Source organism: Meles meles, chromosome 9 (genome assembly GCF_922984935.1).
Source record: "Meles meles chromosome 9, mMelMel3.1 paternal haplotype, whole genome shotgun sequence".
Taxonomy (NCBI): Eukaryota; Metazoa; Chordata; class Mammalia; order Carnivora; family Mustelidae; genus Meles; species Meles meles.
This window is the reverse complement of record NC_060074.1, coordinates 91,322,904-91,342,484: the sequence shown is the minus strand read 5'-3', so window position 1 is coordinate 91,342,484 and position 19,581 is coordinate 91,322,904. Positions and strand designations below refer to the sequence as shown.

Sequence of the window (19,581 nt, the reverse complement as noted above, 5' to 3'; positions counted from 1 at the left end):
TGGGGGGAGGTGGGGTTGGGAGAGAGGGAGGGGGTTATGGACATTGGGGAGGGTATGTGCTATGGTGAGGGCTGTGAAGTGTGTAAACCTGGCGATTCACAGACCTGTACCCCTGGGGATAAAAATACATTGTATGTTTATTAAAAAAAAAAAAAGAAGAAGAAAGAAAGAAAGAAAGGATGAATACCCAACTTTTGTAGCAACATGGATGGGACTGGAGGTGATTATGCTGAATGAAATAAGTCAAGCAGAGAGAGTCAAGTATCATATGGTTTCACTTATTTGTGGAACATAACAAAGGACATGGAGGACATTGGGAGATGGAGAGGAGAAGGAAGTTGAGGGAAATTGGAAGGGGAGGCGAACCATAAGAGACTATGGACTCTGAAAAACAACCTGAGGGTTTTGAAGGGGCAGGGGTGAGAGTTTGGGGGAACCAGGTGGTGGGTAATAGGGAGGGCATGTATTGCATGGAGCACTGGGTGTTGTGCAAAAACAATGAATACTGTTACGCTGAAAAAATAAATAAATAAAAATTTTTAAAAAATTGAATGTGACTTTATCTTTTCTTTTCTTTTAGCATACTTAGTGTTCTTTAAACTTATTCATCTTTTACCACTCCCCCTTCCAAGAAAAGAGCAAAACTGGCTATGAAAACCTTCACACTATCAGGTAAAAAAATATGGAAGATTAAAAAGAACATTAAATTTGGAAGCAGAAACTTGGTATAAATCCTAATCCTAGTTTCTCTGTAAATTATGTGATATATAAATAAAGGCTTTGGATTAGATTATCTGTAAAATGTTTCAGACTCTAAACATTAAATTATATAACAGTTTAAAATATTAACCATTCAATTAACCCTCATTTTACATAGCTTTAAGGATGTATCTAATGTTAACAGTGAATTTTCATGCATTAGTATGTGAAAAATTTTTGGTACTTATGGGAGCAATTTTGACATCATCCCCTATGCAAGTGACCTAGAAGTAAGGAATAAAGGTGTCTTCTGGCATTTAAAATTTTAAAAAAGCATAACACTTGAGATGGGAAGCAGAGCTATCTGAAAGCAGAGATTGCAAAATGGTAGATTGAGAACTAAATTTAAATTCAAGTAAATAGGGGCGCCTGGGTGGCTCAGTGGGTTAAGCCACTGCCTTCGGCTCAGGTCGTGGTCTCGGGGTCCTGGGATTGAGTCCCGCATCAGGCTCTCTGCTCAGCAGGGGCCTGCTTCCCTCTATCTCTCTGCCTGCCTCTCTATCTACTTGTGATCTCTGTCTGTCAAATAAATAAATAAAATCTTAAAAAACAAATAAAAATAAAAATAAATTCAAGTAAATAAAACTTTTAGGTATATTTTAAGTTTAAAATTAAGATATAACCTTAAAATCAAGGGGTTTTTTTAGCATTTACTAAATATTCATTGAACATTATATCAAAAACCAACAATGTAAAGAAAAAAAAAGACAAGGTATTTTTTTTTCTTAAAAATTAAGGATATATAAGATAGTATATAAAAAGCAAGGCAACATTCCAGAATAACAGAGTCAATTAGCTGCTGCCTCCTGATTTAATGGAACAAGAGGCATGTACCTCTTTCCTGTGTCCCTAATGTTATGTCAATCACTCATTTATTTTACCCGTATAGCTGGTTTGCAGCCCATGACTTAAAGAGACAAAAGAAGTTGACCTTATTGGATAAATCTTTTATCAATAAAGAAGGGAGTTAAGATAGCAATAAACACATAGAAAAAGAATTACAGAAGCAAACGCTGATACTATCTCCAAAATCATTAAGTAGGATATATATATATATATATATATATATATATGCATATGCTGTATAAGTTCTTTACACAAAAGCTCTTTATGTACAAATTTGGCTCTTATAAAGAGCTTTTGCATAATGAACTTACACAGCTCAACATCAAAATGGCAAATAGTTCAATTAAAAGATGGACAAGGGACATGGACAGTCACGTTTTCAAAGAAGACATACAGATGACCAATAGACACCTGAAAAGATGCTCAACAGCACGAATCATTAGGAAAATGCAAATCAAAATTACAGTATCACCTCATGCCTGTGAGAATGGCTAAGATCAAAAACACCAGAAACAACAAATGTTGGTAAGGATGTGGACAAAAAGGAATCCTCTTGCCCCGTTGGTGGGAATTCAAACTGGCACAGCCACTGTGGAAAACAGTATGGAGGTTCCCCCCAAAATTAAAAATAGAATCACCACATGATCCAGTAATTCCACTAGTGTGCATTTACTGAAATAAAACTAAAACACTAATTCAAAAATGCGCCCCTATGTTTATTGCAGCATTATTACAATAACCAAGATATGGAAGCAACCTGAGTGTCCATCCATAGATGGATGGAAAAAGATGTGGTGTATATATACAATGGAATATTACTCAGATATAAAAAAGATTTTGCAACAACATGGATAGATCTAGAGTATATAATGTTAAGTGAAATGAGTAAAAAAAAAAAAATACCATAGGATTTCCACTCAAATGTAAAACTTAAGAAACAAAACAGTTGAGCAAAGAGAAGAGATGAAAAAAAAATACCAAGTCTTAAACATAGAAAACAAAGTAGTGGTTGCTAAAGTGGGTAGGGGGGATTGGTGAAATAGGTGAAGAGGATTAAGAGTTTACTTATCATGTGATGAGCTCTGACTAATGTATAGAATTGTTGAATCATTCATTATATTGTACACCTAAAACTTATGTAACACTGTATGTTATATACTTGAATACATTGGGCTCTTGTAATTCAATGTAGCGCCTACATCAAATATATTCAGATTGTAAATATGTATGTATGTTTGCGTGCATGTGTGTGTGTGTGTGTGTGTGTGTAAATAATACATAATGCTGAGTTTCATACATCATTTTCTGGCTAGCTTCATTAAAATTAGTTTCCTACTGTCTTATAACTCCCTACCATTCCAGTTCCCAGATCCAAACAAAACCTGGAATAATCATGAAGCCACCTTGAAGGAATTTCCTAGCCATTCGACTGACATTCTTTAGATGACAGTCAATCTTTCTGTGGCCTGTCCCTTCAAAAAGTAACAGTTGGTTCAATTTTGAAAGACTCACAAAAAGAAAAGTTTATGTAGGCTATAATGTCTAAGCAAGACCAATGTTAATGACTGCAATGATAATGAAAACAATGTCTTCTGAATAAAGGAGTTTCTGTTTACCAGGATAATTAAGAGAGGCAAAGGAAAGATCATGCTTGAAGATTCTGAAATGAAGCTGCATTCCTGGAAATTAAATATGGTGTATTTAATGGCTAGGAAAAAAATAAGTGTTTGTGGGTATAGATATATGTTCATAGGTGTGTAAGGCAAGGGAAGGGTGTGGTGTAAATGAGATGCAATATTATAGAAAGGCTTATAAACCAATGCGTATTCAATGGAAATCCATTGGGAAGATTTAAGTGAGAGAGATATGATGATTATATTAATATTTTAAAATTATTTTGGCTACAGTGTGGAGAATGGCTTAGGACTAGGGATGAGAAGTAGATACAGGGGGTGCCTGGGTGGCTCAGTGGGTTAAAACCTCTGCCTTCAGCTCAGGTCATGATCCCGGAGTCCTGGGAATCAAACCCCACATCGGGTTCTCTGCTCTGCGGGGAGCCTGCTTCCTCCTCTCTCTCTGCCTGCCTCTCTGCCTATTTGTGATCTCTGTCTGTCAAATAAATAAATAAAAAAACTTAAAAAAAAAAAGAAGTAGATACAGGATAATCAAAGGAGACTTACTCAATGGATTTCAGAAATGAAAATGTGGAATTGTAATCTAAGTTTTAATGAGACAAAAGTGGATAAAAATGGGATATATCTGGAGATAAAGATATTTGATCTTGTGATGAATTGAATACCAAGGATGAGAAGAATAAATTGTAAAGTATAACTTTCAAGATCAATATACTATGGTCATGTATACCAAAGATTTTCAATTAATTCATTGTTTTTAATTCTTTAAAAATATTATGTACCTATTTTATGACAGATCCTATTCCAGATGTGAGGATTACATATAGTAATGTCTAAAACAGCAAAAATAACTGCTATCCAAATTTACTTACAGCAAAGAAAGTTACATAGTAGATAATAAATATAATAGATTAGTAAATGATATAGAAATTTAACAAATATATGCACTGAGAGTGAAAAAAAAGAGTATTGTGTTGAGGATCTAGGGTGGGAGTGGAACAGTAGATTGCAATTATCAATACACTACGCATTTAGTAAATGGCATTTGAGCAAATTCTTGAAGAAATTTAGGAATTAAGCCATACAGGATATCCAACCTAAGAACATTTAGGCCAAGAGAACATTTCAGGAAAGACCTTACATTAATAGGTATGATGGGTTTTACAAATATCAAAGCATCCCTGGAGAAGAGTAAGGGATAAATTAATAGGAGATGAAGTCAGAGAGGAGACCAGATCTTTTAAACCCTTGCAAGACATGAGAAATTTGTCTTTTCTAATGGGGAACCACTAAATATCTTTGATCTCATTTATGTCTTAGAACATGCATTCTGGCAACTGTGCAGTGAGTAAGAAAGTAAGAAGATCAGCTAGGAGGCTACTGCACTAAATCAGAAGAAAAATGATAGTGGTTCAAAAGTAGGTACTTAAAGTCAAGCTGATGTAAGGTAGTTAGCTCCTAGAATATGTTGAAGGTGCATTCAACAAGATAGCCTGATTTAGGAATTATGAAGGAAGAAGGACCAATAGCAACTCCAAGATTCTTTAAAATATTTATTTATTTATTTTGGGGGTGCAGGGGCAGAGGGAGAGAAAATCCTGAAGCAGAATCTCTGCCGAGTGCAGAAGCCCTATGCGGGGCTCAATCTTAGCACCCTGAAATCATGACCTGAACCAAAACCAAGAGTCAACCATTTAACATACTGAGCCAGTTGGGCTCCTTGTAATTCCAAGATTTTTATTTTGAGCAAATTTAGTTTGCCATTAAATGAGATTGGGGAAGTAGATTGTGTCAATCATGAGAAGTTTATTTTTAGGCATGCTACTTTGGGCACATTTTTAAAAATCCTCTAGCTCCCTATCCCTGGGGAGTCTGCTTAAAGATTATCTCCCTCAGCCCCTCCCCCTACTCAAGTGCATTCTCTGTCTCTAAAATAAATAAATAATTCTTTAAAAATTCAAAAAAAAAAAAAGCAAAGTAAGCAGTTGAACAGAGCCTGATAACAATTTGGTAGTTGTTAGCATGCAGGTACATGTTAAACCATTAAACTATATAAACTTTAGAAGGAAGTGAGAGACCGATAGAGAAAAGAGGATCAAGGTCAGGGTCTACATGCATTCTAGTATTCAGAGGGAAGGAGAAAGGATGAAGAAAAAAAGACTCAGGTGTGAGAGAAAGTAAGAGACCAATAAAAGAATAACTATATCGGTGACTCATCTTAGAATCATTTTCTATTTCAGGGTTATTATTGAATAAATGAAACAAGATGGGATTGGGAGGGAGACAAACCATAAGTGACTCTTAATCGCACAAAACAAACTGGGGGTTGCTGGGGGGAGGTGGGGTTGGGAGAGGGGGAGGGGGTTATGGACATTGGGGAGGGTATGTGCTATGGTGAGGGTTGTGAAGTGTGTAAACCTGGCGATTCACAGACCTGTACCCCTGGGGATAAAAATACATTATATGTTGATAAAAAATAAGAAATAAAAAAACCCATTTAAAATAAAAAATTTTTAAAAAATGATGTAACAGACACAAAAGATCTACTTAAAGTTTGTTTGGAAAGACTGATATTACTATGTAGAAAATGGTTTCTCAACTACTGACATTTCAGTCAGAATCTTTCCTTGTTATATAGAACTAGCCTCTGTACTGTAGAGTTCTAAGCAGTCTCCCTGGCCTCTACTATACTCACCAAAGATTAGCAGCACACCTCAGTTGTGGCAATAAAAAATATCTCCAGAATTGCCAAATGTCCCCTTCAGTGGGGCATCATTCTCAGTTGAGGACCACTGATGTGGAACCACTGAGTATTCTCTGATGTCTGCTTCCTCTGTGACTTTCAGTATTTATCAAGGTCCTTAATTAATATGTCAGAAAACTTACTGAACACCTCTTTGTCCTCATTTACTCGATCTTTTGGCAGTGCTAGAAATATAACCTCAATCTCTTTCTCAGAATTGTCTCCTATCTTAGTTTCTGTGACACTACAATTTCTTCTATTCTCCTAATGCACTTCCCACTCACTGTTGTCATTTTAATCTGGCTTCAGAGTTTGGTTCCAGTGCTTCTTTATGTCACCTGTACTCTCTTCTTGGTAATCTAGTCAGGCTTCATGGTTATAGACATCTCCTCTATTCTATTCCTTAAAATCTCTAATCCAGAGACTAAGATCAAGCCTTAAATACACCATTGACTGTTGGACAACTCACTTGGATTTATTACAACCCCTCACTTGGATCTCAGATTTACCATGACTGAATTTATTATTTTCCCTATTCATCAAGTTGTAAAATCTAGGTCTTAGGTCCTTCCTATACTCATTTTTTACATCCATTCTATTTGCAAACTTTGTTAAACTTCTACTCTCTCCATCCCATTTCACTGAGACTATAATATTGTAACCTCCACTCTTTTTGCACCAACTTGGAGCACAATCCTCCTATGTGATCTCTTTCTGTTCCAGATTTTCTCCCACCAAATCCATTCTCTATATAAATGTAAAGTAGCTGTCTTATACATAAATAAGATGACATTACTTTCTCCTCATCTTTTAGGTCTTTGCTCAAATCTCTTTAAATGGGCCTTTATGGATCATCCTATTCATTTTATTTATTTTTTTCAGCGTAACAGTATTCATTGCTTTTGCACAACACCCAGTGCTCCATGCAAAACGTGCCCTCCCTATTCCTATACAAAGAGGTCTTACAACATCTGAGTTTTTCTTTCTTGGTCCATTCTGTATTTCCTTCAATATAATTTTCAAAATTGGAATTTGGGGTATTTATTTATTTATGAGTTTACTTGACTTTGTCTTTGTTCCCCAGAATATAAGCATCATAAGAATAAGACTCTGTTATCGTTTTGTATCCTAGGAACACAACACTAAACATAACAAACAGAATTTCTTAAATAAAACTTTGGGTATGAGGTGGGATTGGGAGAGGGGGAGCGGGCTATGGACATTGGGGAGGGGAGGCGAACCATAAGAGACTATGGACTCTGAAAAACAACCTGAGGGTTTTGAAGGGTCAGGGGTGGGAGGTTGGGGGAACAGGTGGTGGGTGATGGGGAGGGCACGTTTTGCATGGAGCACTGGGTGTTGTGCAAAAAGAATGAATACTGTTACGCTGAAAAAAAAAATAAATAAATAAAAAGGGAAAAAAAAAAAAAAAAACTTTGGGTATGAATGAAAAACTTGACTGGTTCACCTTAAAATGCTGTACAATATGTTCAATAATATCCTCAGGATTATTAATTGTGGAATCTTATGTTTTATGTAGTCCTACAAGATTTATGTTCAATAAAACTTTAAATATTGATCACAACTGTTACAGAACCATTTAATGCCAATCAACGTATGTTGTTGAATGCCTGTCATATGCAATCAGCAATAATCAAGTAACAAAATGTCAATAACTTAATGATTTGATAGTTGTATATTTTTTTCTAAAGAAATCATAATAAATGATTTTTGTTGTTAAATGGTGTGAATAAACTCGGATGGTTTGAAAAGTATTCTTGACAAGCAAGTGTAGGTAATTTTAAGGTAAAGTTATAAAGATTACCATAAATTTATAATAATAAATTAAAAAATGTAAAAAGAAACTATCAATTTCTACTAGTTTCCAATGTCCTAAAATAAGACTTTGTTTTTGACAAAACTTGTATACACACATATACACACATAAACTTATTTGTGAGCACACATGCATACCTCTGCACTTGTGTGTGTGTGCATGTATGTGTGTGTGTGTGTGTGTGTGTGTGTGTGATGTACACTCAAACACATATATGGGGGTTTGCGGTTTATAGCTAGGACCCCAATTAAGGATGGAAACCTATTACATAAAACTTAGCTGGATATTTCTTAAAAGCTTTCAGGGAAAAATAATTGCCTAATCAACTTACTGAAGAAAAGATATGATTATTAATGAATAAAACTATAAGCATGTTCGTTCTGAAACCCTCTTTTGCATAATAGAGAATATGCCAAAAATGGTATCTCATTTTCACTTCTCAAAATTAGGTAGATCAGATAAACCATTTGTTTTGCTCTGGAATATTTAGCTCTTTAATGGTAAAAATCTAATCTGTATTTTTAAAATCATTTGCATTTCTCCAAGCATTGACCTATTTTATAGTGCTTGTCATCATGTACTTTGCTGTACAGCATTTCATACTAGAAATGATAAATTGCCAGAAAGTATGTACAATTGTTGTATAATGCTTTCATATTCTGTTCTGACTACTAAAATTCAAATTCAGAAATCTCATTATGCTTTACATATAGATTGAATCATGTCAGCCTTTTAAGTTTTAAATTATTTAATTTTCTTAAAGGAAAAAAAAATCCATCCATTTTGTATAGCCCAGGGGGCTAGAAAATCATAAGCATTTCTATCTATAAATAACTTAGACTGTACTTGAAATTTAAATTTATAATCATAATTAGTATTCAAGCCATTTTCACAGATTACAGAAGAGTATTCCCTCCACGACTTCCAAAAAAAAGATCATATTGAAAATTACCTTCCTTTGGAATGGACTTCAGTTAACATTTAGTTGTCTGAGTAATATTTTTCTGACTTCTGATACAACATACTTTCTACACTTTGCTGAAATGGAAATATGCCAATATTTTCAGTTTCTCTGAACATGTTTTCAAGACATCCTATTATCCCTTGGCTAACTTCTTCCATTTGGTTCACCGATAATGGGAATTTGACTAATGTACCCATAGTTTGATTTTTGTATTTTTCTTTCTTTCACCTCTTGATTCAGAAATGGAAACCGACATTCCGTATTCAGCTCAGGGAAAAATCTTTGAGTTTCATTTTCCCCAGGGTGGGGAATTCTCAAGTCAGTATCATTTACTATTTGTGTTTTTGGGGTTAATGTAGAGCATGGAATCAGCCATAATACCTGGCTTGCTAAAATGTTAACACAGAGGCTGCTGGGGGTGACAGAGGGTTTACGAGAAGGGTGTAGGCCTTTGGAGCACCAAACCCTGAATGATCACTCGGTAACTGGAATGTCATGGGGAGTTACCTTCCCCTAACCTTTCTTAGCTCAGACTGCTGGCTGCCCTGTGATCTAAGAGATGTATTCATTGTCCCTTAGACTCTGTTTAGTAGAACGTGCAATTAGCATACCACATTTTTTTAAAAGATTTTATTAATTTATTTGACAGAGAGAAACACAGCTAGAGAGGGAACACAGCATGGGGAGTGCAAGAAGGAGAAGCAGGCTTCCCATCCAATAGGGAGCCTAATGTGGGGCTCAATCCCAGAACCCTGGGATCATGACCTGAGCTGAAGGCAGATGCTTAAGGACTAAGCCACCCAGGTGCCCCAAGCATTGTATCTTTCCTGTAAATAGATCCTCCTGGTTTCAGTGAAACCCGAGGTCAACATCCTCTGATTAAGAAACAATGATAAGGGGTGCCTGGGTGGCTCAGTGGGTTAAGCCGCTGCCTTTGGCTCAGGTCATGATCTCAGGGTCCTGGGATCGAGTCCCGCATCGGGCTCTCTGCTCAGCAGGGAGCCTGCTTCCCTCTCTCTCTCTCTCTGCCTGCCTCTCTATCTACTTATGATCTCTCCCTGTCAAATAAATAAATAAAATATTAAAAAAAAAAAGAAACAATGATAAGGATTTGTGATTATCCTGAAGGACCAATAAAAGCGGAGTAAAGAGCAAAGTGTCTTCGTTTCTGAGTGAATACCTCCTTGCTTTCTTCTCTCCTTTCACAACAAAGTTTGGAGTAGTCTTTCATCTGTTGGTACAGGCATTGCTGGCCATTCCTGGCATTGTGTCAAAACTGAGACGATGCAATAGATTGTATGCTCATTAAACTACTGGATGGCTAGGTGGTGGACTGATTAAAAAAAAAAAAAAGATACTATACATTGCAGAGTAATTCAGGGGGGTAAAAAAAAAAATCAATCTTTATCCATAGGCTGGACTTCAGAGGAATAAAAACAAATTGTCCAGGTAAACAACTAGAGAGACATAAACTATGTCACACATCTTTTGGAAATCATATATATTTACTATCTGGAAGGGGCTTTAGAAATTTTCTACTTCAATTTTATAGTTGTTTTTGAGATAAGTAAGTTGAGACTCAGAAATGTAACCATTCTTTCAAGTTAAAGTCTTAATTTGGTTACATTTTAGCTGCATGGCCATAAATGAGTCATTAGTCATCTAAGACTGCATATTAGTTATTAAGAATGTAAGAATGGACTTATTCCAATATTTATAATATTGAGGAATCAGGATTACATACAAAAAGATTTAGGAAGCAAATAACTGCCCTCATCTGTATAGCCTTAAGTTTTGTTTTATTTTGTTTGCAATGCCTTGATTGGAACTTCTATGGAATGCTGAGTGGCTAAGAACATGGTCCTAAAACTCATGGCTCAGAGGTTCCAATCTTATAATCTTGACATTTGATTAGCTATGATGGAATCTTAGAAACTGTACGCTGGTGTTACCCACTTTCTTCCTAGTGAATCCTGTCATTCATGAGTGAAAAGAGACAGAAAAACAAAGTCTAGAAGATATAACATATGTAATCATTACCATTACCTTAGCTAATTGAATTTAAATTTAAAAAAAGACAAAATGAAGTTTCATATCCTATTAGCAAAAGACTAATTAGTAGCTTTGCCATCATTTACAAAAGACTCTATACCACAGTTATAAAATTAAAAATTAAAATATATAAGGGGAAGCCTGGGTGACTCAGTCAGTTAAGCTTCTGCCTTGGGGTCTCAAGTCATGATCACAGAGTCCTGGCTCCCTGCTCAGTGGGAAGTCGCCTTCTCCTTTTCTCTCTCTCTACCCTTTCCCCCCTCATGTTTGCTCTCTCTCAAAAAACAAAACAAAACAAAAAAAAATCTTAAAAAAATAAGATATATGCAGGTAGGTATATATAATACAAAAAAATACATTTACATATTTCTATGTATAAGAATAAAAACTTAGTTATCTAACTGTAAGCAAATTTGGCTTCAGGTTTAAAATAAACTTTGTTCACTAGAAGATACTGGTTATATATTAATTATTAATCTCCCCAGATAAAACTAAAATAATTATCCAGTAATTTTCACTGAAAAAAATTCTACCAAATGAAAAATGTATTTTTAGATAATAAAATTCAGAGAAAATTAAGTTGTAACTAATTTTCATGTAATTATATGCATCTTAGAGAAGAACATCTTGTCAATTATCAACACTATCATTGTCATCATCAGAAGCATCATTGTGGTCATCACCCCATTAATACCAAGCATCTAGACAGTACTTATCATGTGCCAGGAATTGTTAACATAGCTAACAGTTCCTGTATATATATATATATATATATACACAAGATTAAAAACCCAGGCAATGTAACTCCACAGTACATACTCTTTATAACTTCATTAATAACAGTTACCTTAGGAACAAAGTTTTTGCAAAGCAGACTTGTGATCCACAGATAATGAAAGCTAAAGCTAGCCAAAACTGAACTAGCTTTTTAGTCTGATAGCAAGTGAGTAAGTGAAGGAAGGCAGAGGATCTACTAAATTTTATGGCTCTCTCCTAGAACTGTTCTTTATGTAACTTAAAGGTATTGTGTAATACTCACTGTGTTTGGCGGGGGAAGAGCTGAAGAAATAGCTCTGAGATATTATATATATATATATTTTTCTCACAGTGAATTTAATCTAACCTGAATTAGAAAGGTAATATAACTTCATTAAAACCAGATTACAGCTATCTACCTGATAAAAATGTGTTCCAGATTCTATCAAATGGTATTCATGCAGTTCAAATCTTTATGGGTGATACTACTGCAAAGGATAGTAAGGACTTCCAAATAGTTTCCTTTGATTCTTTTCAAATAAAAGATTCAATTATATCCTACTGTGACAGCACTTGACTTTTTGGTTGTATGGGAATGGGCCGGGCCTCATAAAAATAAGCATTTATCTGTCATTTTTCTCCCAGGTTACCACAAAATACAAAATACACAATAATTGACATGCCCTAAAGCAAAAAAAAAAAGGTAGTCTACAAGCACAAATCTAAACAAATGTTCTAGTTTATTTTGCTCAAAAGGAATAACCATGGTAATCAACATGTCCATCATACACCAGCAAATAATATTGCTCTGTTTTAGATGTTCCCTGAAATATAGTTATCAGGAGTCAGAAGAAATGGTTACACAATTTAGTTGCTCCCTTCCCCTAGAAGAGTGGTGTATTTCTGATATTGTTAAAAATGAAATAATATTCCCTGCATATTTTAAGTTTATTTTCTAACATGAAACCAAAGTAATGATTCCCAACCTCATCTCATAATGGAAAAAAAACCTCACATTATATAACATTAAATAATATAAAATATAAAATGTACTAGAAATATTAGGTATTATTCATTACCATTCTTACATAGCTAAAGCAAAGGTACTTAAAGAAAAACATAATATCATGCAATTAAATTATATGCAGCTGTGAGAATAAATAAGTAGGGAAATTCTTGATTTCTGTATAGGGGGAATATTGGGAGAAATAACTGTACATATTAATTACCTCCTATAATCAGATATTGTAATTGATAGATTAAAAAAAAATAGGGAGGTGGAAAAGTATGAGCCTTCAAATAGTCAATGTTATTTACTTACAATCAAGCCACTGTTTGCTTGCCTTTTTTCTCTGCCATGGATCCTTTTGTAGAAAATTCCGCCTGGATTAAACTGAGTACTCCAAATAATCATATCTCTTTGATAAAATACATCCATCCCTGTTATCCTTGAATTATGTTCAATATGAGAAATTTGTTGATGATCGCCACTGTAGTTGAATGGATATATAAAACCCAGGATATCAGTGTCATTAGCAATGTAGAGAACTTGATCTTCAGAGCCTGGAGATTATTATAATAAAATACAAAAATAAAGTAAATTTCAACTAATGTAAAAGCAATAATTGTACTTTTAAATTATATTGAATTATTATTCTTAACAGTTTCTTGTTCAATAAAAATCAACCAACTTTGTACCATACTATAGTCTCTGTGACTTATTTCTAATACACACTTACCTAAATTTAATGAGAGTTAGTGATGTAGGTTTTCCCAAGACACAGTTTACCTTACGGCTAGGAATTAGGTATTTGTGGTAGATATCCTTTTCATAAAGAGGGATTTCTATTTGATAAATTGCAATACATTATGTTCTAATGCTTTGATCCTCAATATTCACATGTTGTGTTGTGTACTCATTAAGCCTCAAACATTCCTGAGCATTTAGTTTATGCATCCAATTCATCATTTTCTTAGGTTAAGAAATGAAAATTAAGAGGGGGAGAGTCTCCTTCTAATATTTATATATCTCAAATATTCTTCTAATTTTATTATAAAAATATATCAGTATTTACTACATTTAAATATCATGTCAATATTATTTAGGATCTTGCTACTGGATCCTTGTAATCCAAAGTTTTGAGACCTATAATAAAATACTAATGCCATTTGCATATTGAGACAAGTAAAATCCTAAAGTGAATTGTGAACATATTAAATAAATTATTAATGAGACCATGAAAATTGAATTATATATACACTATCTGCAAATTAGAAAAAACAGACTATGAATTCTATCTAGTTCAGCCCTATGGGTTTAATGGTTCTCACTTGGTTATGTTTATCTGCTCTATGGCAGGCACTATTTTACAACTTCCATAATTTATTTCCTCCTCTTATAGGAAGTAGAGATTCATATTTTCATTTTACAGATGAGTAACTGAGGCTCAAAGAGTTTCATAACTTCCCCAAGGCCACAGATCATAAAGGCGCAATGCTAGGATTCAAATTCAAGTACATTTACCTCTCTAGCCCATCCTTAATCCACTATCTCATGTTGTTTTCCACCTGTAATAACTGTTTTATTAATATTGTCCAATCATGCCCTGTAACTTAACATTTGTTATAATATTATTTAGTAAAAACCAGAGCATGAAAATTCATAACTAAAAAAGTCCCAAATTCCTGTTTTTTTAAGTTTTAAAAATGATATTTCTAAGTAAAGGATGTCTGAATTAAAGCATGATTTTATTTCAAAACCTTTTAAATTCTTACTCAAAATTCCATTCTCCTTATAGTGCTAACCTTTAACCCTTTAAACTGTTATTTTTATCCATTATATAATAATATTTTTCATATACACTGAGAGCAGGTCATAAAGAAAGATGCTTCATATTCTATCATGTTGGCTTGTAAACTTTCCCCTTCTTCTGACAGATTTTTCAAACATGAAAGTGGTTTTAACAATAACCACATATTTGATAATCATGTCTATAAATCATCCCAGATTAGATTAAGAATGACAACAAACCAATTTTGCAAATTAGCCAATATTAAAAAGAGATTTTGTTATATTTTCAGGTATGGAGCTATTGCTAAAATATAATATGAAACATTGTTTTCACCATAAGATATTTATAGCAGTTATAATAGAATTTGAAATAACTGTTATAACCTTACCTTTTGCTATGCAGGTGTTATTCCTTTCCTGAAAATTCTGGTCACACACACATTTATATGACCCTTCCATATTGATACATTGGTGGGAACATGTGCCAAATACCAAACATTCATTAAGATCTAGAAGAGAAGAGCTCCAAATAGCATCATCATACCTCCAATTACTGTTTCTATTCTTTCCACATTTAAAAAAAGACAAATTTACTTTTCTTCCTTCAACTTATTTCTATTTCTTTTATTGTCCTTTTAAAATTCTCAAGTATATGGTTTGCTATGTCATATTTTCTGACCATAACAATTTTTACAATAGTTTCACTGTAATAATTCATCAATTGTTTATACATTGCTTTTTAATCTACTTAACACATTGAAAGAGCCCTTTCAAACTTCCCTAGTATTTTCATTCATTCAAACGCTTCTCGAAGATTCCTTTTGAGACTGTTTCTGATTACCTACCTCCATACATTTGTACATATAATATACTGTCCTATAAGCCCCTTGCCCACCTTGACCCAAAGAATTTTTATTCATCTCTCAAGATCCACATGCATAAAACCTTTTTTGTTCTCCACCAACGTACACCCATCCCACAGTTTCTCTGCTGTTTACTATCTGGCTGTTTCTCCTTACAGCACTATATGTACTATATATCATATATGTAGTCATATATTCATACCCCCTACTTGACTGTCATCCCCTGGAGGTCATAAATTATTATTAATTTTTTTGTCTGCATGTTACACAATTCCTGACAAAAAAATGAAGATACAGATACAACTGTAACACACTTCTGGCTTCCTATATACAAAGAAACAATGTTACAAGAAGGGCTATGTGAAATAAACAAACAAAAGCAACAAAACCTTGAATGCCTACAAATAAATGAATACATGTGCATTATAAGTAATAAATTAAAAAATCACAGGCAACATTCTGTTGTTTAGCACATGCCTCTAATTTTAATGGCTTATGCAGAGCCAGCAATGATGTCAGGTGACTCTAGTGAGTTACTACTTTCTCTCTCTATTTTCAGTCAGCTTAATTCTGTTTTTTTTTTCCATGTTGCCCTAATTATGTAATAAATATGTGAGATAAATCCTTCTTTTGAATTAGCAAATTTAAGAATAAGCGCAGCAATAAAAATTATCTTTCATTTAGCTCTCAACTGTGTTCTGAAGCCTTAGTGGTAGAGATCAGGACTTTCCCAGGGACACTTGCAATGACAAGGGCAAAGCTCAAACACAGGCTTTTTGATTCTTTTGTCTCTACTATGATACTTTGCCCAAGGTGAATTTAGGCCCTCATGACAATTCATTTCTGTGTTTCATTGAAATATAGGACAAAGAGATAAAGAAAGCTGTATTGTTAGTGAATATCATGACAATTCATTTCTGTGTTTCATTGAAATATAGGACAAAGAGATAAAGAAAGCTGTATTGTTAGTGAATACCATACCAGGGACAAAGCAAAATATATTTTATCGGCACCTGGCCATCAAAAAAGTATTACAATAAATACATTCGATTATTTGACATCTGTAACTTTGAACAGCATGTTATTTGATCTTTCATTTTCCTTTGATATGGAGTCAAATAAGCAAAAATCTACATGATTTGATAAATATTTTGGATCCCTCACATGGCCCTATATTGGCCAGAATCACCATTTTCTCTTCATCTCTATACTAATGCCAGGGGGTCCAGCTCGCTCAGTTTGTAGAGTATCTGAGTCTTGATCTCAGGGTCGGGTATGTAAATCCCATGTTGGGAAGAGAGATTACTTTAAAAAAAGTACACACACACACACACACACACACACACACACACACACACTAATGTTGATATTGTGAGCTTTCGTAAGGGGTGGCAGAATCTCACACATGTCCAATACATAAAACAGTGCCTGACACACAGCAACTGTTAATCCATTGCACTTCTCTGCTGTTTTCTATAATTTGTATTCCTTTTACATATTTATTGGCTCTAACACCACATAGTGATTTTTTAGTCTCTTTTTGAGCTATATATAGGGAAAGCACAAATGCATTTGAATTTTTTGAATTATGAATCAAAGCCATGTCTTTCCTTTCCTCCATACCAAATCAAATTGCTTTTCCTTGCTATCAAAACTTCCTTTAATAAGAATACAAATTTTATTGGAATGCAGAAGTTATTAATTTGCACAAAAAGAATACTGGATTTGTAGCACCTTAAAATGAAGAGAGAAGTTTTAGCTTTTATTTGACATAGAACAATTAAAAATACAGAAAATTTTGAGAATTTTGAGTTTTAAATTTACTAAGTTTATAAGGAAATTCAGCCCATTATTCATAAATAAATGTTAGAAAATTAATGATATTGAAATTAAAATTTTGAAGAGGTTGTGTGTATGTATGTGTGTGTTTATACATAATTGATAGAAAGTTTCTGGGGAAGAAAGAAATAATATAGCCTTGAGAAATAATTTACTTCTTAAATTAAAATAGAGAAAACCTCAGGGTGCTTGGGTGGCTCAGTAGGTTGAGTGTCTGATTCTTGATTTGGCTCAGGTCCTGGTCTCAGGGTCCTGAGGTAGGGCTCCATGCTCAACAGGGAGTCTGCTTAAGATTCTCTCTATCCTACTCCCTGTGCCCCTCCCCCTGCTCACTCTCTCTAAAACAAATAGGTAAATCTTTAAAAAATATATTTAAAAAAATAGAGAAGGCTGTTAGTTTTCAGTGCTCCATATTAATGGAGAGATAAAATGCCATAGGTAATTCAAACAAGTATATAATTCAAAATGTATGTAAATATAACATGGCCATACTTCTTTCCCTTTTGGGTGGATATAATGAATTCATTTCAATGATCTCATTTTGATTGACACAATACAAAAAGACTTTTCTTTATCCAAGAATGACATGGACAGTAGAGAAGGCAGCTGGTGGGTGAAAGCATTTTACAACTTGAATTTACAGTAGATAAGCCAGACTTAAACAATTTAGGCTTGGCTCTAATCACAATAATATGAATTTTAATGGAGATATTGGCAGTAAGTACATATAAGTCTGTATTTCATGGCTCTCTCATTAAAGCTTTGATGTATATTATATTTACCTATAATTTACTATGAGATCCTGGCTATCCTATCATGCTCAATTTTTAAATGATCTCAAGTAAGTTGATAGAGATTTCTTTAGATCCTGTCTTTGAATTGTAAAAGACATTCTTGATAATATAAAGCACTGTTTGAGACATGGTGTTAGGACAAAAGCCCTCAGTTCTCTCAGAGTGAACTGCCTATTGCAGTACTGCAAATGCTACAACTCAGGAGAGTGGGTCATCATAAACATGCTCTTTGATGAAATGTCTCTAATTCTCCAGTTGTTCCTGAACCAGCAATTTTTTTTATTTGCATTTCAAAACAAAGTTGTATCAGTACAATTGAAATTCCCGCAGGTCTGAATCTGCTATAGAAAAGGCTTTGTAGTCTCAGAAATGGTTAGCTTAGCCATACAAACAGGCTTTTGACCCCAGGGACTTTCACTCTTGTAGGTAAAACGGTATCCCTTAGATACACACCAATCTGATGAAAATCAATCCCATGTCATCTTACAATTTAACAGCATTGTGAGTCTTTTATAACCTAAAGATTTAAGAGCAAGCTGCTGAGGAAATGTACTATACCTTCACACTGTCTGTTTTTCATGTTTCTCTGAAATCCAGGCTTACAGCGACAAAAAACAGATGTTTTTATTTGATTACAGTATGCATCATCTCCACATGGATTCACATTATCTTCACAGGTATATTCAGCGGGAGCTAGGATTTAAAAATACCACCAAAACTAATATGATTCTAATTCCTGAAGTGGGGGTTTACCTTTTTTCTTAACTTGAAATTATATTTATTATTCCACAGATAAGTCTTTTTGAATTTATAAGATGATGACCTTCTTTCTAAGTCATGATTTCTTATAAAAGTATAGAAGCAGATAAAAAGCTGAGCCCATTTATACTGAATATAGTTTCAGACCAAACTGCCAGTAGCTGGTATTTACAGCTGTTGAAGTACACTACTTGTGGAAGGAAGTCCAGAGTCAATGTTTCTAATGACAGATTATCATTACAATGGTACGATGTATGAGTACTATATCTTTCTCTAGGAAACAAAAGGTTTCCTAGAAGCTACCCAGAGATGTGGGCATTAATTGCTAACCAAAATTTAGTATTCAGGAATTCAATTAAGGGTACTACCATGTTACTCAAACAAGTAGGCTAAATCATCAGTTCTTAAACTTTTTTAGCCTGAAAATATATATAGGAGGAACAGTATGCTCCAGTGGTCAAGGGCTGTTATACAAGTTACGACAGACTATGTGTTATTTGCCATTCCCAGCATAGTAATTACAATTTCATAGCTTTATCTCTCATTCCAGAAAACATTTTAGGATACAAATAAATGAGAGGAACATTATTGTAAAATAGATTTTGAATTATCTGTTTTTTACTTACGTATATCAAATTATTTTGAAATAGGAAAACTATCAGAATTATAATGGTTATTAATCCCCACTGACTCTTGAATATTTTATAATTAATTAAAGTACACCAGTGGAATTTCACCTCAGCCTTGAGGTATATGTGGCCATATTGTGGGAGGTAATGCTTCATCAACCCAGAGAAGAACAACTTGGATGCATAAATGAGAAAAAAGTGAAAGACCCCATAATAGGAAGGATTTTATGACTTTTATAAGCAATCTGAATTAGAGTCATAAGTTTGGTTATTTTTCTTAATATGAAAAATGAGATACCAAACATTAAACATGAA

The 19,581-nt window shown here is 34.0% G+C and overlaps 1 protein-coding gene across 1 annotated transcript in view; it reads right to left on the bottom strand.

The window, feature by feature from the left end:
* The window catches only part of LRP1B (LDL receptor related protein 1B), a 2,013,404-nt gene that overhangs the window by 101,119 nt on the left and 1,892,704 nt on the right, over positions 1–19,581 (bottom strand). The window contains exons 75-77 of the mRNA XM_046019480.1: positions 18,437–18,571; positions 14,772–14,891; positions 12,913–13,154 (exon numbers count right to left, since the gene is read on the bottom strand). Of these exons, the coding sequence (XP_045875436.1) occupies positions 12,913–13,154; positions 14,772–14,891; positions 18,437–18,571 (497 nt within the window). The remainder of the gene's footprint in view (positions 1–12,912; positions 13,155–14,771; positions 14,892–18,436; positions 18,572–19,581) is intronic.